The sequence below is a fragment of the Poecilia reticulata genome, linkage group LG9, assembly GCF_000633615.1.
Source record: "Poecilia reticulata strain Guanapo linkage group LG9, Guppy_female_1.0+MT, whole genome shotgun sequence".
NCBI classification, from domain to species: domain Eukaryota; kingdom Metazoa; phylum Chordata; class Actinopteri; order Cyprinodontiformes; family Poeciliidae; genus Poecilia; species Poecilia reticulata.
Genome location: NC_024339.1, coordinates 6,696,404 through 6,720,110, shown reverse-complemented (window position 1 = coordinate 6,720,110; position 23,707 = coordinate 6,696,404). Strand labels below are relative to the sequence as shown.

The following is a 23,707-nucleotide window of genomic DNA, read 5'->3' as shown; positions in this document are numbered from 1 at the left end:
CTCCTTATAGAAGTTTTAGCAAAATTACATACTCGTGTCAAGCTGTCTACTTTTACAGCTTATTGAAAGACATAATAACCACAGGGATTTGGTGCACAAAGTCCACGTTTCTATTAATAACCGCGGAGAAGGAAGCCTGCCCTCCATCATGGCTGACAGACAGTCACAGTTGATATTTAGCTCTGACTTAATGGAGTAAAAATCCTGGTTCTGTTACATGCACTGGCGTAACAGCTCTGTAAATATGGCCCTCCAGGTGATGAATGGCATGACAAGTTGCCTGTTAATACCATCTGGTCCCTCGTGAGAAATGATTGTGTTTCTAGATGAGGTGAGAAGAGCTGCTTTGTGCTGCTGGGATGTCGGCAAGATAATGTTTAACCGTGCTGTCAAAGTGGTGTCAAACTGTGAGCGGGGCTTTGCTTACAAACCGTTTGTCAGTGTTTAAAAATGTATTTCGCAAGAGTAAAATGACAAGACTGATACAATAATTACTCCCTCCCCCAAATACAAAAGCCTTTGTGGTTTTAATCTTTTATTCGGCGCCGCTTTAATTAGCACAGCATGTGAGTAATCAAGTGTTTCCCTTGCACAGCAAAAAAATGCCTCAAGTGTCGCACCCAGCCTCCAGAATGTTTGAATGAATTTTTAACTCCCAAAAATTAAACACAGAGAAGGAAATCCTAAATCTGTGTGTGCGTGCGTGTGGGGGTGTGTGTGTGTGTGACCAGTTGCTGACACATGGACACCTGTTGGGATGGAAGGTGTCACACCATCTGCTGACTTTCCAACCTTGGAACAGATCATTTTGCTTCATTTGGTCTGAGTTTTTGTGGTTTTAGCTGGATGCTGATACATCAGTTAGCTGTGTCCAGCTGCAGGCAGCTGTGGTGCCTACTGAGAGCGTTGGGATGTAAGGTCTGGCTGTTTTAAAACACGCTGCACTCTGGTGTGAGCTGAAGTAGACAATCAACCTGAACTGAATTAAATTCTCCCAATATTTCTGTCATAAAGCTTAAACAGTTCCTTTCACGTGCATTTTAAGACTTAAATCACAAGAAAAAGTCTGTGGTTACTTGTTTGTGCCAGAGAGCAGAGGGGAAAAACAGTTTCGGTCTGGCTTAAAAAAACTGCTGACAAAACACTTCAGTTAGAAAATGTCTGTTTTAAAAAAGAAACCTTCAGCTCTGTTTTTCTGTATCGCATTGGTATCGGTCAATACCAAACCTCTGATATCTGTATCGTATCGGAAAAGAAGAAAGTGGATCAGTGGATCCCTAGTTAGAATGACGTCAAACAGGCTAAAAATGGTGTGTTAGTTCCACAGTTATTTTCTGCTCTTTATAGATGCACCGCTGATGCATAGCATAATCCATAGTATCCCTTGATTAGTGGGTGTTCTCAATAGATACACATTCATTATCAGTATTGTTTTGAGTCTGTTCAGAACAACATGCACTGAGGCAGTCATCTTTATGCGTCTGCTGGTGTTTGAAGGCAGAGACAGATAAACCAACCATTTATCTGGTGAAGTTCTTTCCAGTCTGACCCGACTGGTCGTGTCTAAACCACTGAACTGGTATCTACCCTCCTTCAGAATTATAATTAAGCCAACACGTCCCAGTAGACTTTCCCTCACAGTTACCCACTTGAGTCTTTTCACTGAAGCAATTCATTGTTGAAAGAAATGAGTTGCAGGAAGGTTACCAAATATGTTTAAATTAAAAAAGATGTCATTTCTAATCATCACAGTAGGTTCAAACACTAAATAACAAAAAAAAATTTCTCCCTCTCTCTATGTGTAATGACTTAACCTGAAGAAAAATAAAGTCTTAAAATGATCTAAGACGAGTCCAGATCCAAAGACTTGGAAAATCTGTGGGGGTCATCTGGACCGGGCTGTGGAAAAGAGAAGCTCTCGTAATTTAGTTATATTTGGAGAACATGTGCAAAAGTAGAGAAGAAAACTGTTGCCAAGTCGAGATGTGGCATGTTGATAGACTCCTAAAAAAGAACACCAAGTGCTAAAATGGAATGTGCCTTAACAAAGTTTAGTCCAAGGGTATGCATACTTCACTAAGCAAGTTATTGTACCCTTGTTTGTTCTGTTAAAAATGTTTTATTTTCAGATGCATTCACTTCTCAGTTGAACTCCACTGCATAAATGTCACTTGGGAAGTGAAAGAAAAATACTTAGAGTTGTCCTTTTGATATTGCGTAAAACGAGTATTTTATCAGAGATGTTTCTACTTTCTCTACTTCAAATGAGTCCAACATTTCCAATCTCAGCATAAAAACAAACTAATAATTCTGACTTGGCTGCAGGTCTTTGCTGTGCTTCAACGTCAAACTGTGCTAATTGTGATGACGGCAGCTGAAATCTCCACCAGGCTTGTTGCCGTCTCACAGGAAATGATGCATCCACCATAATTTGATTTATGTCCTCCACAGCAACGTCAGGTTCGAGGAAAGACAACAAGCTTGAGCCCTTACAGTAACTAAAACAGCACTTTGAAGTGAAAATATTTTTTCTGCCTGTTTTTAGCATTCTCAGTGGATTTATTGGGGGAGGAGGTAAAAAAAAAACAACAACCACCCAGAGTGGGCTATCACGCTGTGCTAAATTGTATTTGAATTCCTACAAGCAAACACTGGTTCAACCCGGGCTGTAGCCGAATTATAAAAGGGCCGATTAGTTAAAGAGGGGAATTGCTTGGTCATAGTTGAACTGAGAAGCAACTATATTTTCTACAATGTGCCATAAAGCAGCACTTCATATCATAAGCTCATTATATCTGAGCCATGAAGTGATTATGTTCTCCAGTACAGCATTGTTCTGCTGCTGACAGGATTAAAGATGACTTTAAAAGAGGAGGTTTAGCATCGCCACGCTGCTCTCTAGTGTTTGCTTGCTTTCTGTAAGCCAGAAGTGAAAGGGGCCGTGCACTTGACTGTTTGCCAGCTGCGGCACACCCACCGTCCTTTCTTTTAACGCATTTATCTCCTGCCAGTCTGGCTATCCGTCTACATGTGGCCGCTTTTGTTCTCGTTGGAAGGCAGCGCAAGCCGCTGCTTTTCACGGAGCCGTCAGCGCCACATCATTTCAAGGTTTTTAGGAAAATCCGTGAAATGTTCGAGACTGTAAATCTGACACGAGTTTTGCATTGATCTGTCACTTGATGTGAACGCAGGATTGTGATTGCGCTTTGTGAATTATTTCTTCCCTTTGAAATCTATGCTACATATTTTGCTCTAGTTTCTAGTGCAGATATCCAAGTGCACTTGGAAGGAGGCAAAGCTGGATATATCACCTTGTTTTAAGTCAGTAATTCCTTAATTTTGATAGAAAGTTCTAGTTCTACTGGCAGATTGTTTCATTTATAACACAGGAAAAATGTCTTGGTAAAAGTGAAATAATCTGCTTGTGGAACTAGTAATATTTCATCAGCATTAGCATTAAAACAAGCTCCTATATCTTGCTGAAAAAAAATACTAGTAAGCTAATCTTTTCTTATTTGTAGTTTTTAAGACATTTGCACTAAAAACTAGACAAAAAATATGTGGTAACATTTTGTGGTTTTGCAGTGTTGAAATTTTGTCAAGTTTCGTCCACAAACCTCACTGTACAGTTTTGTGATATTTTTTTGTGTGCGTTTGTTTTGAATTTTTTGCACCCTTGAGTAACAATCAATGCAATCAACTACCTTCAGTAGTCGGCTTATTATTAGTCTATTTGGGCAATTGGAGTAGATTTGTTTCTCTAAACTTAGCTTCTGGTGTTTTGGGATATGTCTCTATCAGCTTAACACATTTAAAGACAGAATCTTTCTGCCTTTTCTTTGTTATAAAATTACTCAATCTCAGTCAGATTGAACGGAGAACATCTGTGAACATCAACGTTCGTGAACATCGTCTTGTATAAAATCCTGTAACAAACATATGTGAGGCTAATTTTTTTTATACCCTACACATGCCGTTTATATAGTTTTAATCTCTGGATGCATGAGCACATGTAGCAGGAGCATCTGCAGAAGTCTGACCGTGATATCTTCTTTGTCCGTAGAAGAAGACCGGTGTCATGAAGAAGGAGACAAAGGAGTGGTGGAAGGAGAAGAAGATGACAAAGCGGCAAAAGCAGGAAGACGAGGACAAGGAGGAGGAGGAGGAGAACGTCCAGCCGGTGGTGGACCCTCTGGAGAACGGCTTCCTGCACCACGCCCAGCGGGAGCAGGAGAGGATGAACGAGAGGCTGCTGAAGAAGACGTACTCCAAGAAGAACAAAACGGTAAGCGTCTACTTCTGGGTTGTATGGTTCCAGTTTGGCCCACTTGAACAGAGGCCAGGTAAGGTCTAAAGTGTTGGCTGTAGGTAGAGGAGATGTCTGACGGGGAGAGAGTGTTGCTTTTTTTTTTTTTTTTTTAGCCCTTTAAGATTTATGAGTACATTTACTGACCTTTCACTTTTTACTGTCTTATGTGACTTTTTAGTAGGATGTTTCGTCAGTAGTTGTTGCAAGCATGTTATATCGCATTCTGGTTTGCAATCTGCAGTCTATTTTTTTTTTTTTTTTTTTTGATGGGTGATGTGTTTACATTTTCTGGAGTGGTCAATAAGGTCAGTATGTTGAATAAACCACCTTTCTTTGCAATTTAAAGTTCCATTTACTTTCAGGCGAACTTTCACACTTGTGTTCAGTTACTGGCAGTTTTTAACAGGCTGTCAACTAATATAGCCATATATGTTATATTTATCTCTATCAACTTTGATCAGTTTCCTAATGGAAAGCATCCCCCACAGCATGATGTGTCCACTGCCATGTTTCACAGTGGGGTTGCTTTGTTCAGGATGTTAGTCCACAACACCTTAGTCCATATGTTTGTTATGTTCCCTACATGGCTTGTAGCAAACCTTAAATAAAGTGCACCCCAAATACTGCGGTTCAGTATTTGCAGATTCAACTACTCACAGATATGTACTGTGGAGTTTAACTCCAAATTATTCACGCAAAATTTGCCTATTTGCTGATCTTTTGTAGAACATATGAAAAAATCCAGCTTGGGAAACTGAATTACCTCAGTGCAATGCTAACTGACACTCTATTGGCTGGTGTTTGCTAAACAGCCAATCCCTGCAGACCAGTCATTTCCTTTGGCACTGATTGGCTGTATCTTCAAGAGCAACGACAAGGAAGAGTGCAGAGACGGTTTCCACTGTTCACATTCATTTATATTAAGGTATATTTGGTGTTTGATTTCTGAAAAATAAGCACTTATGTTTGTTTTTAACTCTGGCCTCTAATACTTGTGGATTGTAGCTATTCGTGGGCAGCTGTGGTACCCATCCCCCTGCAAACACCGGAGGTCCACCACACTTGTTGCTGACTTTCTTTCAACAATGAACTTCCTCTGAAGTTCAAAGGGTACGAACATTTTTGACAGGCCCTGTAAATGTCTCCTGATAAAATGGGTGTTTTGGGAGTGTATTCCTCTGCTCATTTAACTTAATTAAACAAAAGAAGGAAACAGATGAGATTGACTGGACAGTCGCGTTGATGTGGGGAAATCAGGCACACAGCAGTTTTGTTCAGTCATTAAGAAGATCCCTGTAAAATGTTTGTTTACCGCTGAGCCATTGGCTTCCAGAACTGTGTGTCTTTCATGAACAAACTGATAGTTTGCTGCCTTCAGGTGGGTTTCCACTCCAATCCCATCCCTATTTTCCCTCCCTGCATAAGTGGCTTTCTGCTTGTGCCGATAGAGGACTGCCAATATCCTAAGCTTTAAGCACACTGCTGAGCCCACCAAGTCTGAGTCTGTCCCACTGAGATAGCTCATTTATGTGTTAACAGTTAGTTTAAATGGCGGATGTTTTTATGCTCTTGTCCGAAGCCAACATCCACTATAGGGCTGTTGAGGATAAGAGGGGAAACATAGTCAGGAAGCCAAAGCAAATAATGAGGCAATGTAGCCTGGAGGCCTCCACCACAGACGAAAATATCTCTCTCAGATAAGATTTCCTGAGGAAGTTAACATGGCTGAAAACGTGTTTTGGCTGCGATACTTGGTTTGCTGAGAAAGTATGCGTTTAACTTGCTGCTCTCATCCAGCATGCAACGAAGCTTCAGCTACTCAATCACATCTACATTCCTCTGCAGGTAATGAAACTACTGTAAAACCACGGCCCACTGCAACTTCTGCCATTCTGAATTTTCTGTTTGCTGTTTTTTTATGCAAATTCTGAAGTATTGCATTGGAAAAGGTTGATCAAAAAACAGCAAATTTTGAATTCGTCAATTTAAAAAATAATGAAAAGGAAATGCAAACAAAATGACAAAGAGTAAAATAAGAAAAAGCTAATAATGTTGATCCAAAGTAAATAAACTGGATACTCCTATTCAGGGTAGGTAGATAAGTATAAGTAAGTGTCCTCTGGTCTAATTGTACACTTTCGAAAACGATTAAGAACAAACATCCATCCGCACAAGATGCAGGACTGCAGAAAAATGATGTAGTAGGTATGCTGGTCCAACAGGTGGCACTGTAACACCTACAGAGAATGAAAGAAAAGACGCAGAAAGACGCCCTGTTTATTTTTGTGACTTAGGCTCATATAATGTATTGAGAGGGAGATGGAGCTATGACATCACCGTAAAAAAAAAAATAAAATGCAGCTTGCATGTACAATTGAAACATGAAATTGGCACCTTAAATTTATCCACTTTAAAACCCAGTTTCAAGACTCCAAATCCATGTGGATGTACAGTCTAAATGACAAAAACACCTAATAATACACATTTTCTTTTGTGCAACATTTTAAAACTTTGCTCAAAAGTCCCATGACAGACAGAATGAAACACAGCTAGTGTACTTGAACAACTCGTCTATATAGCTGTTGGTGCTTTAGTATCTCTATCACAATTATTTTGTTCAAACTTACCTCAGAAATAGCTGACACCAAGATTTCCTCTGAGTACCAATATTACAATTATCTACTGCAGGTAAGAGGAGTGAGTATTACTGATGGTAACTTCACTTAAAAACATCCAAGCTGTCCCTTCTACACCAGCTTGTAGTTCTGACTCGCAGCCTGGGAACAAGCTGCTTCGCTGTACTTTGTTTACAATATGTCGGCTAACTCAGGGTAACTGTTGATGTTAGTCTCGCAACCACATTTCTGCATAGACTGTGATTGTTGAGGAGTACCAGCAGCTATGCAATGCTCATGTGAAGTAGAAAGCAACAAAATGCCACTGCAGGAAAAAGTGCCTCTCATGAGTAATCATGTTGCATACCTAATGAATCAAATCTAGCATGAATTATTCATCTGCTAATCCAAATCTCAGCTGGAGTATTTCTGTGTCAGGTTTTCTCCATGCTGTGTGGGTTTTCTCCCAGTGCGTTGGTTCTGTACCGCAGTTCAAAAACTTGTTTTGTTGGATTAACCAAACACTGAAATGCTCATTCTTTCTGTCCCACTGCTGATGACTAAGTGTAGTCCCCCAAGGCCCTGAACAGGGCTAGGCTTGTATGCGTCTAAGAAAGAAGAATCAAATAAGGAAACTAAGAAGGAACCAAGGAAGGAAGCAAGAAGGAATCAAGAAAGAAACTAAGAAGGAACCGATGAAGGGATGATGCAAAATAAGGCAGAAAGGGCTTTGCTTGTATCTAAGGAAGGGTTGGAAAGAATGAAGGAATGATTTATGAAAGAAGGAAGAAACCAAGACCAAAAGAAGGAACCAAGGAAAAAAATTAAGAAGGAAGGAAGCAGGAAGAAGGAAATTAGGAAGCTTGCATGTAACAAGAAAGGAGCTGTTTAAAATAAAGAACTAACAATGTAAGAACTAAACTAAGAAAGGAATGAACTAAAGAAGGAGGGGAGCAACTAAAGTAAAAAGGAAGTGGTTACACAAGGAAGCAATGAACTGAGGAAGAAAGGAAGTGAAAAAGAAAGTAAAACCAATAAGACCACTAAAAACAGAATAGAGGGACAAAAAAAAGGAATGAAGAAGCTATAACATGAATGAAGGAACTAACTTTCATCTCGTGTCTATGTGTCCAGAAGCGAATCCACGAGTCCTGTTTTCATTGTGATCTGTAGGAGAATCAAGTTACATCATATCCAGCAGCTTGTATTTGACCTTCAGCATGCTCTAAATGGGGATCATGAATAAAACATAGTGCTGACTTGTCCGTCCTTCAGCACAGTTGCTGTGTTTTTGCGCATAAGAAAGCACCTGTGGACATGGTTATTAGCTTGGACCTGATGCTTGCCTCGAGCTCTTCATCCTCTCACTTTCAGGCCGGCCTGCTATCACAGAGCCACCATTCCGTGTGCCCTTTTCCTGCTGCAGCCGCCTCAAGATTACTTCCCCGAGTCTCATATCTAGGTGTGTTTATAAGGGGTAAGCCAACTGGAGACTGATAAGATAAGCCGGGGCATTGACTGTGCAGCAGAGCATGGTTCAGGGCTAACCCGAGAGCCGCCGAGCACACAAACACCACCGACCTGCAACGCTGTGTTGAGCAACTTTCACGTCAAATATATTTTTACTAGAGATGGACCGATAAGAGATGTAGTGTCCGATTTCTGATCTGCAGTTATAAAACTGCAGATATGCTTTTTATTCATTTCAGAATAAAAAAAATTTTTTTTTAGGTATTTTCCCATTCGTAACATACATTTATATAATCTATGATTTAATCTGAAAAATTGTCTTAACATAAAATAGTTTTATCATAAAATTTGAAATCAAAACATCTGTCTTTAGCTAAGAATCTAAAGAAATGCAGCATATTATTCTTTTAAATCAGATTAGAACTCACTCATTTTTTATTGTTTTGCACATTTCAAAGGTTGATCTATAAAGCTATTTCTGCAAGATCCACTCAGTAAATGGCAGCCGTGTTGTATGTAATATTTGAGAGAGAGGAGAAAAAAACAGATTACATATTATGTCATTTTATCCATTCATATTAACAATAAAGAAGCTTAGAGGCTTACTGTCATGACTGAGCATAATTTACTTTTGAACAATGTGTGTGTGAGGGGGTGTGGGAGCAAAATCTATGCTCCGTATATCTGCAGTCAAATATGATTTACTTATATTTCCAAGGAGAATATTAGTACAGTTATCCATTGCTCTGGCAGATTTAAATTAAAAGTGAGTTTCATTCAAAGTGTTTGCAGACATATCAAAAGATAATAGAGCCGTGTGGAAGGGGTGTCAGTTTTAGAAAACATTATTGATCTGTTTTACTTCTACATTTTGGTAACAACAAAAACTATGTCAAATTATATTTATACATATGTAGATAATTATGGGAAGACTCTTCACTGGCACAATTCCAATGAAGAGCACTACTGTAAGATGTAATATTACCCTAGTCTTTAGCTTTCAGATTCTGATCGGGCTTCATGTTGGGCTTCAAAACGTGAATATCACTCCCAGTCAGAAGAAACCTCAATCTGCCATGGGTATGAATAATTCTGAGCTGAACTGTAAAGACTGTTACTTTTCTAAAATTATCATACAGATCCGATCAAGAAGCATAAAATCATCCCATTCTGACCACCAGCTGATTTCTCATCCCATGTTTACTCTTTTGCAGTGGGAATATCTTCCATATATTTCACAAAATCTAAATATTTTTTTTATTATTGAATCTTTACTGCCGTCTCCTTTGCAGGAACATGTTTCTCTTGTGACTCTTAAAAGAGATCAGTGAGAAAATGCAAAAAAAAAAAAAAACACAACAAAACACCTTAAACGTAATTATGTGCTCGAAAGCTTGTAAGTGGAAACTTGATAGAGAATGTCTTTCTTGTGTTCGTCAGGTTAACTCCGCAATTTAACAAGAAGCATTATGAGATGAGTGGATAATGAGCAGAGGTGTCTGCAGGCGCGTTGCATGCAGGGGCATGCGCTGGTGCACGCCCCGGGGTGCTTGCGTGCGCGCACGGGCGCACGCACGTTCTCAGACGACCACAACAGACTAGAGTGGGTGACCTTGACTTTTAACAGACCTTGACAGATAAAATAGCTTAGCAGCACTTGAAACATGCAGAGGCTTGCTGGGTCACAAAGTGGATATCTCTCTTTACCACATCAACTGTCAGGTGAACGCTGAGCAAGAAAAATAAATACCAAGAAAATTAATTTAATTCAAAACTGCAAAAAGAATGATTAAGCTGGCAGCTGTAAACAAGAGTTTCCAAGGAAATCATATCTGGCTTGCATCTAATTATCAGATAATAAAATGCTTTCATTTCCCTTTTGAACAATTTGTTTACATCGAATTAGGCTGTATGTTTTTATCTTTTTACCAACGTAACCTTGCTTAAGGAACTTTTTATCCACAGTCTGTATAGATTTCTATTTCTATTGAACTTTTGCAGTTGCGTTGCTCAAGGATGCCTCAGTCACAGCAGCAAACTGGGGGAGAAAAAGTTTATTCTTTCACTAAGTTTTCAACCCGTAGTCATAACACAAAAATGGAATCGGAAAAACTGATTCCATTTTTGTGCATCTCTTCATAGTGATTAGTGCATGAAGAGATGCACTAATCACCACCCAGCCCTAAATACTGCATGGCACGCCAAATTTCCCTTGTTCATTGAATGCATCACACGAATTAATTCCACCTTTTTTGGTCTATTACTCAAAGTAACGACGTGTTCTTCAAAAATTAGATCAAAGTTGTTGAGATATACTTCAGAGTAGAACAGAAATTCCCTTTGTTGTTCCGCACATTGACATTCTGATGCAACAGCAGCAAGGTGACAGGCAACTGAAGCAAGAGTCACAAAGATTAGAATATCAAATATACAGAATAAAGGATGACATTCTGTAGAATGTGGGCAACATGTCAACATAAACACTGTTAAAAATACTCCAATCCAAAGGAATTGGAGTAGGTTCATTTGAAAATAGAAAACATAATGTGCATTTGAGCATTCAAAAAAACAACAGACTAGCTACAACAAGTGACAGTTGAAACTGTGCAACAATGGAGATGTGCAGATACTAGCAGAAATGTTTTTTAAACTGAGCAAAACTGTGGAAATACCAGCATGTATGTAAACGCTCGTTGAGTTTGTTGGAAGATGTGGTGTTTATAGAGTCTGAAGGATCTATGGTAAAGCTCCTTTGTTCACTTAGGAGCTCTGCAGTTCAGCAGCAGCAGCTTCAGGTCCATCATTTAACCCATAAATGGGGATAGTCTTATAAGTGCTTTCGGTAGGAGTTAAAACGTTTACCTTTTTCTCTTTTCCTTGCTAAAACTTGTTGAAAAGAATGAAATCAATCAAAACTGGAACCAGCAGGTCAGATATCAACGTAAAAAAAAATAATGACCTTAGTATTTTCAGAAACTGATGAACTGTTGGTGGAAAAAAAAAACTTGGTTACTAATTCCTTCAAAAACACAATTCAAACATCTCCTTTAAAAAAACATGTTCTCTTGCTTTATAAAATAGCAAGTTTTATACATTAACAAGATCAAGATATCCTTTTCTGTGTATGAAAAATGAAATCAAATTCTATTATTTTTGCAAATGAAATTCAATGAGTCTTTACTGGAAGGGCGTCCTTGTGCGAAAAACGTGTCTGGGAGTATATATCCCCTTTCTTTATGTGCAATTTCAACTTTCCTAAATGCAATCTATTTCTGCTCAGCAGACAGCCTGACCGCTGTGGATTTAGTTAGAGGAGCCAAACTCGTCCCAGTGGGTTTCCACTGGAGCTGCCCGTGTTGACTTTCCTCGGGATTCGAGGGGGGAAAGGCTGGGAAAGGCGAGAGAACAGTTCCACTGGTGTACAAATAGAGGCGGTGAGAGGGCAGAGGCAAATTTCGCGTCTGCCCTCTCCAGTCTCGGGGGAGGGTTCGGACATTAACAGTGCACCGGTCTGAGCCGGCCCCCAGATGGTTGAATTTGGAGAGCCAGTAAAACTTTGAGGTTGAAAGGATTTCTGTTCCAACTTTGATATGAATGAAGTATTTTCAGGCAAATCAAAAAAATTGTTACTTCCTTTGGCCGCAACCTTTCTGAATATTTGTTCGATATTTATTACTGGACAGCATCCTGGCCACGCTCCATGTCAGTAGATAACAGAAATGTTCTCTTTGTTGCTGTACAACCGCCATTAATAATTAACAAATTCTTTTTTTTAATGGGATATTACATATTAATAACATCTACATGCAAGCAAATGAAATTATAGCTATGTGGCTAATTTCCATTTATAGTGAAACAGGCAGGTTGATTATATAGAATGTTTAATAGTAATAATAAGAAAACGCAGCCTCTCACTACTGCACAAATAAATTCATCAACGTGAAAAGGGGGTAATTAAACCTGTGTGTAATTTGTAGTCTATGATGATTCAATAAATTTCACTTATCAGGTTACTTAAGTTGATAAGTAAGTTGAATAGCATCAAAATAACGGTGCTAGAAATAATTGCATAGACATGTTGCAACAAGATTGCTCGCCAGCAGGGATTACATCGATTTTAGCTGTTAAGTTGTCAGTTTAAATCTAAAATGTATGCATGGCATGTAAAAGGACAAGGGAAGCAGTGCTTTGATACTGATTGTCATCAACTAGATAACAAGATCAAAAGGTATCACATGTCACAGGTCAGGAAAAAGCTTTACTCCAAAAAAAAAAATAGCGAGAAAGAGGGAAGTAGGTCAGTTATGCTAGCTTGACTTTGACAACCTTAACAAGTAGATGTGCTGTGGAATTCAGTGTGTTTTGGTTCAGTTGATAAAAAGGCAACTCGCACACCAACTCTGTGACAGATCATCAGTAGAGCAGCTGTTTAAATTGGCTAACGAACCACTGCTGCGTTCAGACGATAACTAATTAATAATCGCAAAACAAACATCAAGCCTGAAAGCACAAAACTGTAGCGAGCTGAATGTTATGTTCTTTCTGTGGGAAATGTTTGCGTGTTTTTTTTATGTTGTTGAACGCTGATACACTAGTGGAGCTGTTTACACTTGCTATGGCAACGGGTCTGTGTGTAACGTAGCCAACAACAAGAAAAAAGAATGCGAGAGGTTTTGAGGTTTTTTTTTTTTTTTGCATTATTTGCCCCTTGCTGTGGCGCATTGCACTACATTAATAATCATTACATCTCCATGTTTTTGTTTTAACAGAGTTGTTATACCATGGTGACGTGGATGATGCTGGCTACAATTTTCTACCGCATAGTTTTCACATGCTAAACAGATCCATGTATCTTGTTTGACGAAATAACAATGGACGGTTTTGGCCCACCGGCCATTATAATCTAACACTGTAGTCCATTTAGATGAAATTGCAATTTTAGTGTGTCACCCTTGTACAGTTTGTGTCCCCGCATGGCTCCCCTGAGAAAGAAAAAAAAAAAATCTAGCCACTCCCCTGTTTACTGAAGCCTTCAGCTTCACCTGCTGCTTTCTTGGACTATAAGACCAAAGAAACAGACCCTGAAAGAAAGGAGAGCTAGCATGATTGAACAAACCCAGACAACCTCTTCACCCGCTGCGCTTCGCCGGGTGAATATTGCTTGGGACAGTGCCCAGTGATTAATATCAGGCCATGTAAGGTGGCTGGCTGGATTAGGTTTATACACACACATGCCATCACTTTCAACAAGTCACAGGCATTGAAATGTAGCCGGGTTACCGCAGAGCAACCACTCTGGGGACAATTAGTCCTGGAAACAGTCGTATTTCATAATTCCTAAGTGCTGCATGGGAGAAGAGGTTTGTGTGGGATCGTGATTCATTTTGCATGCTGTTGCTATATTTCTATATTTCAGAACAGCCACTGGCTTTTAAGCTAAAGAGGTCGAGGTTAGCTGTTGTAAATTTCGGAGGACGTTATTTCCCCTCAACTTTGCAAACGTTGTCCTTGTGATGGTCTTTTTTTTTTTTCCATGTAATTTATTAAAGTGGGACTTCTGAGGCTACATCATACTCCAGTTCTGCATCTGCTGGGGAGTGTGTAGCTATAGCAACACCTATATTGCTCCTGGTAGATGTTTAACTAGAGCAGACAATGGGGACCGATGCTTTATTACATCCTGTGCTTTATGACTTACTGTATCTTTGGGGTTTATCTTACAGTACTGTTTAGTGAGCGTATCAGGAATGTGTGTTGCATTAGGTCTCTGGAGCCGGCAGCGCTATATCTACTTCAGAAGCTTAGTACAAAATGCACTTCACTTGAGTTTACATTTGTTGAGAAATCATTTCAATAAATTTGATGTTTACAGACGTCTATGCGGAATTAAATATTTTTACCATTTAAATGTGAGGCTAAGTGTATGTGTTGTTTCTTTCGTCTGTGTGTTGAGGTGTACACACATTTTAGCTTTAATAAAGATTTTTCTTTCTGCATCTACTACTTATTTGAAGTGTCACAGGAAGTGCTGTGTTGCTTTGAAGCTGAACAGTCTTTAAGACCTGCTGAGCTCTCTGGGGAACAGGGAACAAAGAGTTAGAGACGAGGTCTCTCAGCGAAGATTACTAAATTCTGTCGTTTTCATTCATCTTGGACTAAAATATGGAACTGGGCGCATGCAAAATTTATAATAGCTTCTGTATGGCCCCAGTTTACTACTTAATGAAAATGTGCCCTGCTTGAGAATGCTTTTGAACTTAATTTTTCCTAAATATGTAACATGAAAGCATCAGATTTACTCACACATTTGCATTGTTTTGTCACAAGTACCTAAAATATATTGTATTCGTTGCATTTGACTCTAATATATTGAGTGAATTCTAAAAAATATAATCTGGATTGCAATACAGTTTATTCTGACTTTAAAGTCATGTTGAACTTGTACTAGTTATTCACTTTTATACTAAGTCACTTACAAAATTAATAATTGTGTATGCATGTGTGTATGCAGAGGTAAGTACCTGGGAAACTGCTTACTTACTGACTTATTTACTTACTTACCTAGGTAATAACCTTATCAGTTTCTTGTGTGTTCATGCATGTGGAGGTAAGCTTATGCTCACCTAATTATCTACTTGCACTACTTGTTAACTCAGCTGGATTCACACCATTGTTTACTCACTTATTTTTTTTACTAAAGATCCCTACTTATCTCACTACTTAAATTATTTATTTGTTTACTTAGATATGACTTGTTGACTTACTATTTTCCTTCCTTTCTTAGTTACTTATGTAGCTATGTACTATATTAATTAGTTGTGTATGCATGTATTTGATACTTGCATACCAAGCCTGTTTATTTACTTAATTACTTACTGAATTATTTATTCTCCCACTTATTTACTTATTTAATTAACTACTGAATAACTTCAATAGTTATTTACTTACCGAGTTACTTAAGTACTTATTCATATGCAAGTAAGTTTACCTACCTACAAATTAACTTGCTGACTTACTTGGGTGCTATCCTAATTACCTACTTCATTTATACCTTCATACTTCCAACTTGCAAGTAAATGTACTCTATTTACTTGCTTACCTATTATTACTTGACTTCATTCATACTCATTTACTAAGTTACTTACCTATGCAAGTACTTAATTAATTATGCATTCTAAAGCAAAAGCTTACGTGATTACCTGCTTTCTTGTTTACTTACTTGCATATGGAATTAGTTGTTTTTTTTTTACTCATTTACTTAATTTCCCCTTGTTTAATTAGTAATCACATTACTTCTTCACGTCCTTATTTCAGCTAATTACAGTACTTAGTTATGTGTTTATTCACTCTAGGTACTTAACTAACATGCTTGTATAAGTAATAACTTAACAGACTTAATGACTCATTTCTCATTCATGTTCATGTGTCTGGTGACTGAATATAAGTGTGCTGTTATCACTGTTAACATGAACTATTTCAGATGAATCATTGCATTTTTATCACTAAACTATCATGAACTGTATTTAACCTTTAGCCTTGGGCAGAACAATAAGGATTTATGAAATGGAGGCACCACCACTTCTGACCAGAATTAGGATATAGAGTCAAAGTTATGACTAAACAAGTCATGACTTACTTTTTACAACAAAAAGCCAAACCTTAGCAGACATAGAGCTGACCAGGGTAGAATTGCCAGAGAAAAAAAAAATTGTATATATGTATATACACATATATAGTTATATTTGTTATATTCATTGATGTTGAGTATAAGACAATCAAGTTTTATTTTATTACTTAGAATGACATTTGCTTTTGAGTTTTCATTGCATTTTACTGCTTTGCATCCCTTAGTTCTTGTTTTCACTGTGGTTTGGACATTACATGGTGTATTCTTTGTATATTATGCACAATGTCAACACAAACCTCTCATTTTAAAGCTTTTAGCTCATCTGCTTGTGTATTATTGCCTGTGACCACCCTTGATTGACAGTAATGAAGTGTCTGCCTACTGCTTTTTGTAGGATGTTAAGTGTTTGAGTGTCGTTGCCTCTTTAGTTCATAAAGGTCATTATGTCAGCAGGTTTGACAGTCCATGTTTTTATAGCCTTTTACTTAATATGACTGGGGTAGGGGTGGAGGTCAAGGGGTCATCAACGCAGGGCTTCAACACTGTGAACAATACTGTCACTGAGAAACAAGTAATGCTCGCTTCTTCTCTAACTAGGCCCACTTTTTGGCATGATACAACACTGACCCCTGCTGTATTAGACAGTCATTGCACTTAGATATACAAGCAGGTGGGGAGGCTGTTAACCCTTTGGAAGACTTCATTGTCTCGTCCATTGGGGGTCACTGTTCCCATTTGAAAAATAAAAAGAGACTCCGCTAAGCTTCTCTTTCTGCCATTTTGACTGCCTGATAGAAAATATTTCAAGAATCACGAGAATAAACCCCCAGCAGAAGACGCTGGGCAGGTTTCATCTGCTACTCCTGCTGTAGATTAAATTAATGCAGCTTCAAAATGTTGCCACAAAGAGAGCATAATCAAAGGCAGTGAACGGCTTTTTGAATTTTAAGGGTATGTTGAACAGATATGTCCCCCTGTCAGTCATTAAAACAGCCCTGTTACGTCAGGGTAAACAGCTCCTTTTTAACTCAGAAATCCTCCCACGACAAGGACACCCTTCAATTAGTAAGTAGGTTTGCTTAAACATGATGGATTCAAAATGTTGACGGCAAGAATGACATCATGTTTTCATGGACTGCGATTTAAAGGCTATTGTTCAGAATTATGCACCTTCAAGTAGACACCATGTGTTTTGTCCCGTTTTTCCTTCTCCTATAAAGGCCATTCACACAGTAGCAATTGAACCGAGGGCTATAATTGTATTTTCATGTACTATAGATCCTGTCATTAGGCCCCCGGGTCTGCAGGCAGTTATATGATGACAGCTGACAAGGGGGCGCGGCTCCTTTGAGGAAGAAGGGGAGGGAACTCAAGGGTGGTGATGCTGGAGGGAGGTGAAGGGGGTGGGGGAGGAGTGGGGACCACACGCACAAAAGCCACAATTACTTCCTGGACGGTCCCCAGAGCTCAGCGGTTGGAGTGTGTATGTAAAATGATGTGGGAGAGGCCATTTGCAAAACAAAGAGAGGGGAGGTTGGCTGGTGAGAAAGATTGCTTTGGTACAACAGTGCATGTGTGCCCTGAGGCAGGAGGGTTAAAGTGGTAGACGGAGGGGTGAAAGGGGTGTGGGGGTTAGACAGCCTTAACAGACCATGAGGATCTGAATCCAGATGGGAGTGAGGTTTATGTGGTTGACCTCGTCAGAGCGAGGGGGGGGTCAGGGTTCATTGCCGTTACCCGAAGGTGTGAAAATTTTAGCGTATAGTAGCCTTATTGTAATGTGCATAAATAAACAATGTTTACTTAAGGGAGTGGGTACAGAACTGTTTTACAGCATGGTGGATTTAAACCAATTTATCTGAATTAAGATATTAGATGAACTGAGAGTTGAATGTTGAACAGGGCAGAATTTTCTGTGGGTTTGGTGGTTCTGTTGTTTTGTCTTCTATGCGCTGGATCATTTCAGAGAAACCTAAAAGTAGAGTATTCGGTTTTCATGTGATGGACCGTCAGGAATTATTGCACAGCTGTGAAGCAGAAAAGGAAACGATTGATGGTTTTCGGCATTTTTAAAAACTAAAATCTGGAAAGTGTGGCACACATTTGTAATTAGCTGCGGTTTGTAACTTTCATAAAAAATGTGGGGGTTTTCTATATTTGTTAAAACTGTCACCATGTCGCGACAGTGTAGAATGAAACAGGTCATCCTTGATTAAAAAAATAAATAAATCAAGCTTCTCTGCTTTTTCCCAGCGCCCGCTTCAGAAATACAACACTCGGCAGTAAGAAACAACCAATCAGAGCTAGGAGGAGGGTCTTAGTGCTGTCAGTAGTGCTTGTGTACATGCTGCTCAAAGCCTCCCCCTTACTTTCTGCTACTACTACAGCTTCTTCTGTTGTAAATGCTAAGGCTAGTTAGCATGGCCACTGATGACGGCGGATAAACAGTTTTCATTAGAGGTGTGCAGATCAATCGGTCACCGATCATAATTGGGCCGATTTTTGTGAAAAAGTGCATGATCGGTGATCGGCGATCATTGGCTCTTGTCGCCGATACCGAACACCTGCATCTCATTTCGCAGCCTGCCTGTGCAGCTGGTCTCCTCTTTCCTTCACACTGCGCAAGCGCGCAGCAACAAATCCTAAGCGATGTGGAACTATAACGCACTGAGTGAATGGGGACGTTTGCATGTTGCGGCGGAAAATTGAAGCACGTCAAAATGCATCAACATAACGAAGTTAATACGACATAAAAACAATGGCATACTTGACAGAGTATTGCTACATCGAGGCTCACTGCAGTAAAAAAGACATATGGAGGTTCAGATAGCAGGTAAAGCAGCGCACAGCTACAAACACTCACCCGGATTAGCATGACGGTCAGAAAGCTAAACAAATAACCCGCAAAATTATTTARGTMTTCGAGCTGCGATGTAAGACGCTGGTTCTGATCTCGCTGTTGAACCGCTGCTACGTGCTACAGGTAGTAATATTTGACAGATGGAGCGCCGCTTCTGCCCCACCTGGTAGTGACTCTCACACCGAACCTTTGCTTAAAGCTGCAGCATCTAACTTAAAAAAATACATTTTACATACGTATTAAAACTTTCACTGTCCTAACATGAGACAGATAATCTCTAAAAAAATAATCGATCTCCTCCCTGCTCTGCATAATTACTCCACTCAGTCAGAAACAGCCACTCAGAACTAGCAGTAATCAGCTAGCCGCCATGCTATCAGGAAGTTTTCATTCAGTAACTCAGGATTGTTTATTGTAATGGAACCTGCATTTGCCTTTGAATGCTAAGTTTTATACTTGAATTTTTTTTTGGCAATGTTGAGAGGTTTGATTTTGGCTCTTTGCATTATTTAGCCTCTTCAGAGCCTTCATATGTTATCAGTCTGTTAAAGATAGTATTACCGATAGCAGTACAATTTGCAGAATGCCTGTTTTTAGTTTTCTTCTTGGAAAAAGTTATTAAAAACAAGTTTTTGTCTAAATTAAGGTGAATTCATGGTTCCTTTTTCCACATAATGTAACCGGTAGTGTTTATGATAAAAATAATAATAATAATTATGTGATCGGTATCGGTGATCGGTAGCGGTGATAAGAAACAACATGGGTGATCGGCATCGGTATCGGCAGGAAAAAACCTTATCGGCACATCTCTAGTTTTCATGGGACAGTATGTTGTTTGTTGATGCTGATTGTTCACTAAACCTCTGAGTCCTTCATAGAACAGCTGGTTTTGTTATGACATTAATGACATTATGACTCTATTCATCTAATGGCAACTGTTTGGGTCAGAAGGTTTGAAATAGTTTTGCCTTACAAGCAAGTTTTAGACAACATGCAATGACCGAAATTGTGTAAGTTCAAGCTTTGAATTATCTCGCATGTCCATCATTTGTGTCTAAAAGAAAACAAGTTGAGGGGATCAGAAAGAGCTGAATACAAATGCGCACCAGACTTTTAAGACTTAAATTTGCTGAAAAAAAAAAAAGTTTGAAATTACGTATACTTTTCTTTACAATTCATGATTATACACTTTTTTTTGCTGGCTTTATCACAAAATTCATAAGAAAATAAATGGGAAATTGTGGATATATCATGACAGAAATGCAAAAATGGTGCGAATAGTTTTACAAGGCACTTTTCTCATCATTTTAATTTCACTAACTCACCATTACATTTATATTTCCAGACAGTTTCTCCGCTATTGACTGAAAGCCAAGCTCTACAATTACCACGGCAGAGTTTTAGTAATTGGAGTTTTCCTCTCTGTCCCCTTGCTAGAACGTGAAAGAAAAGCCTAATTTGAGAAGAAAATAAGACAGATTGATTTAATTAACGAAGCTAAGGAAATTCTCCCACCGCGTTAAAGGTCTCTTCCTATTTTGAAGTGTGAAGATGATAGTTTTCAGGCTTCCTGAGGCCAAATTGTGATCCTGGAATGAAACCAAAGGATTGGACTCGAAGCGTCGTTCGATACCACTTCGAGCATGCTCGCGTTATTAGACACCACACACTGGGAAACGTGTCACAGTAATTGGGACATATGTCATGCGTTTGAAGTCAAAGGCCAGACTAAAAGTAGAACAGTGAAAAGCAGACATAACATCACCAATTAGCGGTGTGTGATTGCGGCGCTGATTGGATAACATCTGAGTGGCGCAGTGAGCTGTGAGAATGCTTTGCAGGGTCACAAAGCTGAATTAGCCAGGTCTCCTTTAGTTTAATTAATGACCCAGTGGTCGCCACATAATTGCCTGTTAGAGTAGGGTCTCATTTGATGCTGATATTGAGCAACAACTTGCGTGGAAATGTAGTTTCTGGTACTGTCTCCCACAGGGCCTGTGTTTGCCAATGACCCTCTCAACCCTTAACCTCTGACCTCTGCAGCTGCCTCAGTCACACAGGAGTATGTGCTACTGCTACTGGGGCACATTAAATACCAATTTATAAGCAATTTCTTTCATATTTGAAATTATATTCTGCATTTGTAAATGTACTCATGCTGCACAATCAGACCTCTGTTTGAATCTCTCTGTATCTCAGGCCTGGATTGAAATCATCCTTGGGATAATAGAAATATAAACAGTACAAGAATAGGAAAGACTTCATGTTGAGATGATGGCATAAAAAAATTACAGAAAACATCAAATGTTTAAATGTTGATTTTATTTTTATTTATTGGAATAAAACTGGAAATGAGTTCACAATGGTGTGTTGCGTCTATGGCTGGTTTTTCATGAAAGCAGCCAGCCAAGGTTTTTTTTCCCTGTGTTGCTAACATGTGCTAATAATTTCTTCTCCGTTCTCTACTTTTGCAGGTTTGGTCTTTTCGTGGCCACTTTGGCAACCAATGATTTAAAGTACATATTTACAATCTGTTCATATCTGCAATGAAAAGTGTGTATATTACTTCAGTTAATAATGTGCGTCAGCATAAGGTCACTCATAACTTATGTAGAGATCATAATCTGTCATATTTCATGAAAGCTGACTGACCAAGAGGAGAATCGGTGTTACAATCAACAGGAATGCTTTGTGATGTAAAACCCTCTGATCAAATTATCTGCTCTGTTTTCTGAGTCACCTCGATCATTCATAAAAATGTCTTAACTAGAAACAGAAAAAAAACAAAAAAAACACAGACCTAAGGAAGAGGTTGTAAACAGTTAATTTACAAAACAAATATAGAAAGGGACAACATGCTTTGGATTAGAGGGTATGAATCGACCTGGAGGGTAATTGACCCTGAGCCATCAGCAACATGCGCTTGCCTGCATCAGAATGGTTTATTGTTCAAATGGTTCAAATGATTAAAACTAAACTATTCTAAGGTCAATCAAAAAGTAAAGGTAACAAAATAAATCCTCAGAGTGTTACCCCTCTTAATGTAAGCTGGTATGTTCCAGGAGCATTTGTCTCTCTCTCTGCTCCACCTTGCTGAGACACACCCAGAAAGGCAAGTACTCAATTAACTCAAATTGACTAATCTAAATCAAAACAAACTGACATCCNTGAGACACACCCAAAAAGGCAAGTACTCAATTAACTCAAATTGACTAATCTAAATCAAAACAAACTGACATCCCCCACCCCCACATTCTCTGAACCAGAAAGATGGCCAGTCTCCCTACCCAAAAAGAATGTTCACCAAATGTCAAAGTAACTGAAATAAAGAACTGATGCAAGATACATTTGAACTGAAAATAAATAACATAATATCAATAATCAACATGGGATGGAACCCCTGGTCTCCATCACAAACATCTTTCACAAACCCGTTTACACTGTGACAAGGCATGCATGGCATGGTCTGATATCCGTTAACCTGGCTTTGTTCAGCCTGATCCCATAAGAGAAGCTCTGATGTCGCATGATGAGAGACGTTTCCTTTATCTGATTCTCAATTGACCTTTTGGGTTAGGCCAAAGTTTGCTACCCACTGTTCTAGCCTAAGGAAGTGTTACGAGCAAAAACTATAATGTGTCGGCGGACATTCTCAGAAATGCACTGAGCTAAAAAACCTGATTTGAAGTTTGAGTGACACTTGAACACACAAAATCCCACAAACAGTCACTTTCAGATTTTTCTGATTGTAATGGAACGCACATGATGGCACAGCTTCCCTATGTGCTTGTGCCCCGCAGTCCGAACAGCAAGCCATTAAACATTAGTACCGTTTCGTGGCACGGCTTGTAACATGGTTATTCCAGTCACTGAGCTCGCCTTTTCCACTGTGCAAGTCCACTGTGGCTCTTTTGTTTGACAAAGCCAGGACAAATGTCTAGCTTTAGGGCAAGCCATCTCATGAGCCCTGGGGTTTACAGAAATCGCAGTTAGATTGTGGACGCCAGCTTCTTGTCATGGTCCTGCTTGAAATGTCAACACACAATCATAAAGACGTTCCGTAAAGACACAAGCTGACACTAATGGAACCGTCGATGTTAATGCATTAAACGTCTGTGAACACAACCTCTCTTAACCAATAATGTGAAGTGACTACTGTTAAGACAATTGGGCTTTTTCAGATTAATAATCATTTCATTCAGCATTAAATTTATTTTATGTCAGCTGATGGAGAAAATGTAACAATAGCATTAATCATCAGCCAGAAAGTAAATTAGCCAGAGCAGTTTAACCTTTGACTGGTTTTGTTAATGTTGGATTGTACTCAATCCAAAAGTACATTTTGTTGTCATTCAAGCATTAAGGGTAAGAAAATAAAATCTATATCTGAAATGTGGTTTTATTGATCAACATCATTAATTTAGTTCAGATTCATAGTGTAACGTGAACAAATGAAGCAACTGCAGCTACATTTTCTTGTCTTCTATGGTGACAAATTGAATTAATTTTTTTTGGACATTTCAAACCATTTTATGACTTTCAGCTTTCAGGGGTAGTAACTTTAAGCAAACAGATACTGAAATATTTGTAATAAAAACTAGTTACAAGTTAGTAGTTAGTTATTGTCAATGCAGAAACACGGTTAAATAATGGCAAAGTTCTAGATTCGTTAAATATTAGGGGTTTAACAAACTCCTAATATTCAAGCAGACATAACTGTGTTCACAGGAATAAGATGAAATTAGATTTGCACATTTTTACGAGTCACAGAATGTGTAGATTAATCCAGTCCAGGTTGGCATAGTCTATATATTGCTAAGTTTTGC

General features: G+C 38.9%; 2 protein-coding genes across 8 annotated transcripts in view; one reads left to right on the top strand and one right to left on the bottom strand.

Annotated features, from left to right (window-relative positions):
• Window positions 1-23,707, bottom strand: part of galnt9 (polypeptide N-acetylgalactosaminyltransferase 9) — a 1,026,805-nt gene that overhangs the window by 373,863 nt on the left and 629,235 nt on the right. The gene's annotated exons all lie outside the window — the stretch shown is intronic.
• The window catches only part of fbrsl1 (fibrosin-like 1), a 353,282-nt gene that overhangs the window by 96,608 nt on the left and 232,967 nt on the right, over window positions 1-23,707 (top strand). For all 7 annotated transcript variants that reach the window (XM_008417610.2, XM_008417609.2, XM_008417613.2 and 4 more), the window contains exon 2: window positions 4,064-4,285. In XM_008417610.2, coding sequence (XP_008415832.1) covers window positions 4,064-4,285 — 222 coding nt within the window. The remainder of the gene's footprint in view (window positions 1-4,063; window positions 4,286-23,707) is intronic.